The 7,674-nt window shown below is 40.4% G+C and overlaps 1 protein-coding gene across 1 annotated transcript in view; it reads left to right on the top strand.

Annotated features, from left to right (window-relative positions):
* Nucleotides 1–6,964, top strand: part of blvra (biliverdin reductase A) — a 7,753-nt gene extending 789 nt beyond the window's left edge. The window contains exons 2-7 of the mRNA XM_035670848.1: nt 1,435–1,558; nt 2,728–2,847; nt 3,278–3,375; nt 4,077–4,184; nt 4,449–4,617; nt 5,254–6,964. Of these exons, the coding sequence (XP_035526741.1) occupies nt 1,440–1,558; nt 2,728–2,847; nt 3,278–3,375; nt 4,077–4,184; nt 4,449–4,617; nt 5,254–5,509 (870 nt within the window). The 5' untranslated portion in view covers nt 1,435–1,439 and the 3' untranslated portion in view covers nt 5,510–6,964. The remainder of the gene's footprint in view (nt 1–1,434; nt 1,559–2,727; nt 2,848–3,277; nt 3,376–4,076; nt 4,185–4,448; nt 4,618–5,253) is intronic.
* Nucleotides 6,965–7,674: the final 710 nt, after the last annotated feature.

Below are 7,674 nucleotides of genomic sequence, written 5' to 3'. Positions count from 1 at the left end.
TACATGGTCCAATCTCAATGAAACTTAACATGTCTGATAAGAGTCCCGCCCTGAACACATCTACATGACAATATTCCGATATAGTGATAGCGCCACCTACTGGCAACAGGAAGGAAGCGTTGCATGGCAACTTTGATCTGATTTACGTGAAGCATAAGTCTTTTGCACGGTGTCTGAAACGTGTGACGACGTAGAGCGGTCTCCCTCGGCTTCCGACAATGAGGGCTTGGGCGTGGGGCGGCTGAGGTGGGCGACCACTGTACAGGCCCCGACGTAGGTTGATGGCGAGATCCCGCCCAATGCTGCTTGCAGCTTTAATGTTATAGCTGGGTTTTACTCTTATTGACTACCTTGTTTGCTCAGCAAAATGTAACTGAAAAAAAATGTAAAGGTGTCATTAGTTTCTCTAACTGTATAGCATTTATATATGCCTATTGATGGCACACATCATACATTTCTTAATGTAGACCGCTGACCATATATGCTACAGTCACATAAGATATATTACTGGATTCAGCACAGCCAGACCTGGGACTATCCCAGCCAAAGTTACCTAAAAGTAAATGAATACATTCATCATAGACCCTCATATGTGATATTTATTATTGTACTTCTGTGTTTGTAGTCCTGTATTTCCTTAATGCATCAAGATTCACATTCTGTTTTTCAGATATGTAGAGGAACTCCCTGCCCACTTCCATACTAAATGTGGGATCAATCAGAGCTTGCATTAAGAAATTACATGAGTTTAGGGTTATCATCTCCCATTAGGCCTGGCTTTATTGTGCACTTATTTATGGGGTGTTACAATATTTGTCAATTAAACCACATTTGCAGTAAAGTCTTTTTATATAGGAATCCATTTTATGTATGAGAAACCTTGCTGTGCTTTGTTCTACCTTCAGTACAGATTAAAAAAAACTAAAAAAGGGCTCCAGCTGTGTGCTAAGTCAACATTGTGATGCTTTTATGGTGAAACTGCTTAGTCAGGGTTAGGGCATGTTAGCACATGCCAGGTTTCATAAGAGGGGATGGTATATATAGCATATATAACAACACATGATTAAGCACGGAATGGTAGAGTAACATATTAGACTTCATGATCAAAGAAATCATATCTGCTTCCTCAAGTTTAGAGCTTCTCTGAGTCATCAACTAAGTTACATCAGTGTTATTTTTAAAAAAATCTCTGCACCTCTACAGACCAAACTCTATTAAAAAATGTGGCACTTTGATACTGACATGCTTATGGATCATATCTGCTGAAGTGAATAACACTGATTATCTGGTGGGATCATAGTAAAGTTTGAGGGCCATGCAAATTATCGGAGAAACAACAAAATGGGAGGGTGCCAGGAGATGGCCTCAAAATATATGACTATGCATTATTATATTTTTGATACTCTGTAATAACCTCTTCTCTTTCTTTGTCAGTCAGTATGTTTGGAGCGGTGGTGGTCGGCATTGGCACAGCTGGTTGGGTAAGGATGAGAGACATGTTGGCTCCGCTGCCTGGCAGTGCTGCAGAGAAACTCACTGTCAGAGGATTTATATCCAGGTAACACAAACGTGCCGGCCTGCATGCACAGATAAAAACGTATGTAATAATAAAGCAGCAAAAGGAAGTCACTCATTAACTCACTCATAAAAAACAACAGCTGTCAAGAGGAGTGCAGGCAAATTAAACTACACAATTAACAATACATGAGCATTTACAAGGTTATCTATCTGAAAAAAAATTCCTGGGGGCGCATGTCCCCTGAATCCCTACTTTTTCCAGGTTTTCTCTCCCCACACAACAGTTTGTTACACAAAGATTAACGTCAGAAGAGATGTATGCCTTTAGATACCCTAGGTGTGTAAGATGATTCCACAGGGATAGTTACTCTGAAACTGCATAATGTCTGAATTTGAATTTATTGGTCAGCCCCTTGAGATGCAGAATTTTATTTTCGAGCGATCCTTAAGACACTAATACAAAACAAAACACAACATTACAGCATTACATAAAAAATATACACTGTAAATAAACAGATACAGGCAAATTAAGACCACTAAAGAATATTAAGTTCACAAAAATTAAAAGCATTAGCAAGTTGTTTTTACATGAGAAAATAAAGATGTCCTTAAGCAAAAGAAAGAGGAAACCGATTTTAAAAAAATGTAAGATTATTCCAGTTGCATGGAGCTTTATATTGGAACGACCTGTGTCAAACTGTCTGAAAATTCTTGGAACAAAGAAAAAAGGGATGTTCAATGTGTCTGAGTGGATATGAAGATAGATGAAGAAAGATAAAAAGATGCTTGAAGATAGTTGATTGTTGTTGTCTCATTTCCTGGGTCCCAAAGCATCTGTGTGAGACTCAACAATCAACTATCTTTCTAGGCTCTGATTGGATGTCTTCATTCAGACCTTGTGGATTCTTGCAAAAGCCATTAGGAGCACTAGGAGGAGCCAGAGGAACCTGATTTAGTCTCACATACTACTGTCAGTTAAAAATGATTTTTATAAGTTACCTACTGCAGCTTTAACCCAGACACACTGTCTTTATTAATACAGTACAGTATGAATTTACAAACCCAATTTGGCTTCTCAGCTTGAGTATTTTCAGTGCAACATCACACCTACAGGCATTCAAAAATGTTCAAACTCTATAAAGGTGACAGTGTCTTTGATCTAAGCAACATTCTCATCAGTATTATCCTGACAGATGTTTTTGTCAACAGGAGGAGCCTGGACACTCAACAGGGAGTGAGTCCAGTATCAGTAGAAGAGGCTGTGAGCAGAGAGGATATACATGTGGCGTTCATCTGCACTGAGAATGTGTCACACGAGGACAATGTCAGGTAATGTGACACAAACAACTGCAAAAGTCGCATTTAATCTGTGTCACATTGACTACATTGATTTCAGATGGCCACACTTTTATAAGCCACCTTTATGAAGCTCAAAGCTCAGATAAAGCCACTGTACACTGCCTGCTCTACACCAATATTCACCAGATGGCCAGAAAAACAACTCCAACTGAATGCTAATGTTGCTCTGTATCTGTGTGTGGTGTGTAATTAGGCAACTGTCACATGTTGTGGAGTTTGTTTTACCTCCAAGTAAAATAAACTGCTGTGCACAATCTTTTATACCAGACACTGTTTGACTTTCTGTTCTGTAAACTTATTTTTACAAATCTATTTGCCCTGTGGAGAAACATAATGTACAACTCCTTCTAATCCGAATTTCTGTTTTGACCAAGAAAACTTTCTCCCCCTGTCTCATTAGAACCTTTCTGCAGGCAGGGAAACACGTCTGCGTCGAGTATCCCATGACCATTAACTACAAGGCTGCTGTGGAGCTCTGGGACATTGCCCAAGAAAAAGGTGATACAAAAGTTTACTGTAATGTTCAAAATACATGGCCATTTTTGTAAATTAGTAACGTAATCCATTGGATTACAAAAAAATGTGAAATTAATACTTTTGAATACCCTGATCACTACTGCACAGACTGCTCCAAATGGTGAAAGATTGCAGTGGCCATATCCATATCCATATTATGTCTATTATGTTTTATTGATACCAATACCATTATCAATTCTGTTTATCAATCCAATAATTTCTTTTCTGTCGATTCACTTACTGATTCTTGATCAGTTTTCTGTGTGGAAAAAAGGCCCATACAACTGAGTCTAAACAGAGTAGAAACAGAGTAGAGTTACAGTAGTTTGAGTTTCTTTGTGAAAATAGCTTAACCTCTCTGCCATGACTCCTTCTTGTTGAAAGTTTCCAGCAGCATAGACAGAGGAGTTTGCAAAGAGAGAAAATAATGCTGGCATTGATAAAAGGAAGTGGTGGCAATATGACACTGTGGAACCAGTTCTCAGGTGGAACCAGTTCTTGAGTCGCATCTATAATACTCATCTTCTAAGCATATAGAGGAAACTATGGGGTGATGAACAACATCTTCCACTATGAGGAAAATGTCTAAATGACTACTGGCCAAACTAACAGTTTGTGCATCTCATTCTACTATCTCAGTTAACATTTGTGTGGGTGTGTGTGTGTGTGTGTGTGTGTGTCAGGAGTGATTCTCCATGAGGAACACATTGAGCTGCTGACAGAAGACTACAAAGAACTGAAGAAAGAGGTAGAGGGAAAAATCCTGCAGGAAGGTACTCTTCATTTTACTGGTAAGAGAGTGGAGTGGTGATCTTGATACTTCTATGAGTTTTAACCCAAACTTACATCTCATTTTTAAACTTAGTACTGAAAGTATTTTCTTAGTTTAGTTTTAGAATATGGCTTAACACAAATTATCTGTGTAATATATAATTGTAGTTCACCGGTGTATTCTTTTTCTCCCCCATATCCTCTAAGCTGACTTAGGGTTAGTACTCAAGGTAAATGTCTATAAGGAAATAATAATAATGTGTATAAACGTTCAATTGTTCAAGGTGGAGCTCTGAAGCCTGGATTTGGTTTCCCAGCATTCAGTGGCATCGCTCGCCTCACCTGGTTGGTTGAGTTGTTTGGTGAGCTGTCAGCAACTGCAGCAACCATGGAGGAGGACTCTGCTAACAACTACAGCAAGATGACTGCAAAGCTGATGACTTCTGAAAACAGGTGAGAGAGGATGTACCTGTGTATGTATGTCTACCACAGTGATGGAATACACGGATCAGCCATAACATTGTGAGCACTGACAAGTGAAGTAAATAACACTGATTATCTGGTGGGATTTGAGCGACAGAGCAGAATGTTATGCCTGATGGGTGTAAATAGAGTTAAGAAATCTCTTTAAACAAAACTAACCAGCATCCATCTCTCTGACTACCCTACCCTGTCTGTGCCAGTCCATTGTTTATTGTCCTAAAAAGGTTTCTCAGCTACATTTATTTTAATAGCGAAGTTCTTCCTATGATATTATGCATTGGGGAGTGGCCAGATTAACCAAATTTTTGTGCCACTGTAGTAGCCACTGATGGACAGGGAACAGGCTCTGTTCTGGTTCAAGCACCTAGTTTTCAACTGTTCAGAGCATTTTGACCAAAAATAAATTGGTTAACAACCAAAAAAGTTGGTTAAAGAATCTGAATTAAATTTGGAGTCCACTGTCCAACTGAGTGGGGATGTGTTCCAGCCTCTGGCATCCTTTGTTGTTGTGACAGTTAAGAAGAGCACAGGTGTGGAGGAAGGGTAAATTATAGTGGGATGATTAAAGAATCACTAAAACATTACTTAATATCTGTGTCCTTCTAGACCTCTGACGTGGATTGAGGAACGTGGGCCGGGCCTCCCCAGGGCCAAGAACATCAACTTTGTCTTTGACTCCGGCACTCTGACCAAAATCCCCCCTGCACCTACAGGGGCTGTAGGCCTCTTCATGCAAGACCTGATCCTCTTCTCTGCTAAGGTGGTGGGCCAAGTGAGTCCAGAGGAGCTCCAGAAGGAGAAATCAAGGATCCTGCACTGCTTGAAATTGGCAGAGAGGATACAACAACTTTGCCAAAGCTAAATGGGGACTCTCCAGTTTATGATCATCCTAAATCTGGATCTCATTCTAACATGACTGTTTATTTTTCATCACCATGCCATTAAGTGTTTTTTTTGTATTGCGGGTCATATAAACTTGGTATTATTTCATCACATCAGACATAATCACTGAAGCTGAGTCACTGAACTGAATAACATTCTAACATATTTAGACATTGGTGCCTGAAAGTAAATTGTTGTGACTACTGAAAATTAGAGATGGGAATTGATAAGATTTTATTGATACTAATACCATTTCCAATGCTCATGATCATTCAGATTCTTGATTAAGTCTCTTAATTAATCCTGATTAATTTTCTGTGTGAAAATGTGAGTATAGTATATTGCTGGTGTGAAATGCAGCCACGCTTTGGAGTGTTTCTTTATATCCACCATGACTTCTTCTTGTTGCAAGTTTGCAGCCATGTAGACACAAGTTTGATGTCATTGTTTTTGAATGTGCAACTGTCAGAAAATTAGATTAATTAGATGTAAGGAACTGATCAACTCAGAGGCTTATAATTCTGATGGATTGGACAATTTGGAACCAGTGCAGGTACCAGATGTGCCCTGCTTGGCAGATCTGCTCAGGGTCCTGCGTTAACAGATGCCATAACACATTATGATTGGCTTTATGTCAGCAAGTGTACCGATACCGTGTGTTCTTGCTGAAGTACCTGCTGCCTAATTGAACTGAGCGTGTGCAACTCTCAACACAGATGAGAAGGAAATTAAATGGCTCACTTTTTGAGATGTGTTACGATGCATTATTTTATTTATTTTTTCAGTTTTAGCTAAGGTAACATTAATAGTGTAACAAAACTGGTGCCACTTTTGCATCTGAAAATTGTTTGTTGCTGTACTGTAATGGTAAATGGACCTGTACTTGTATAGTGTCTTTATAGTCTTACGACCACTTCAAGCGCTTTTAAACTACATCTTAAGTACATCTTTCTCTTCTTCACATCTTTGGAGAGTTGCACATGCTCAGTACCGATCGAGCAAGATGTACACGTAATCAACTTAGTGTATCATCATAAACAGTTGTTTGATAAATATAATATTTTTAAACTTGGCAACACTAGCTGACTTACTGGAAGTCTTTTTTTTTTTCTCTGCTTGTTTTAAATATGTGTTTCAGCACAGGGCCTTTGACAGAGTGGGTAACAGCTAGCACTGTTTGGTCTGATCCAGGAGCGCAAAGCAGTGACATTCAATATACTCCTACCCAATCAGTGTTCATTTTGACAGATATTTTAGGTTTAGTCCTTACCCGCCCGGCCGGTTCAGCTTACTAGAAAATATTACAGGTTTGGGAGGGCAAAGCAGCATTCAGACCTTCCTCTCCGTAACTTTCTCTTAAAAAGCCCTCACACGGCAGTATGCTGGGTGCTGTGCATTCAAACAAGTACAAGTACAATAAAGAACACGTTTGGAACATTCCGTCTGTTTATTTAGTCTAGCTCTTCCAACTTCTGTGGGCAGGGAAGAAAGGAAGTGCTCAGCACAGCTTCTACCTGCTCCCAGCAGCAGAATCAGCTCTATGTGGTGTTGGAAATAGAATAAATATCCAAGGGGGCAGTAAATACAATCCCTGTACTTCCAAAGCGAGACTTGTGTCCGGATTCTTGGGCGTAAGTCTGACTTGTTCACAGTGGGTGTTGGCCTCCGCCAGGGCTGCGCTTTGTCACCAATCCTGTTTTTTTTCTGCGATTTTCATGGACAGGATATCGAGGCGTAGTCGTGGGGGGGAGGGGTTGCAGTTCGGTGGGCTGAGGATTACATCGTTGCTTTTTGCAGATGATGTGGTCCTGATGGCATCATCGGCCTGTGACCTTCAGCACTCACTGCATCGGTTCGCAGCTGTGAAGCAGCTGGGATGAGGATCAGCACCTCTAAATCGGAGGCCATAGTTCTCAGCAGGAAACCTTGGTTGCTTTATCGCGCTGTTGTCACGAAAAGAGAGTTGAACTGAAAGGCGAATCTCTCGATCTACCGGTCGATCTTTGTTCCTACCCTCACCTATGGTCATGAGCGATGGGTCATGACCGAAAGAACGAGATCGCGGGTACAAGCAGCCAAATGGGTTTCCTTAGGAGGGTGGCCGGCATCTCCCTTAGGATATCGTGAGAAGCTCGGTCATCCGCG

Source organism: Morone saxatilis, unplaced genomic scaffold, assembly GCF_004916995.1.
Source record: "Morone saxatilis isolate NCDOM2014 unplaced genomic scaffold, NCSU_SB_2.0 Contig23, whole genome shotgun sequence".
Classification (NCBI taxonomy): Eukaryota; Metazoa; Chordata; class Actinopteri; family Moronidae; genus Morone; species Morone saxatilis.
This window is presented reverse-complemented; position numbering and strand designations above follow the sequence as displayed.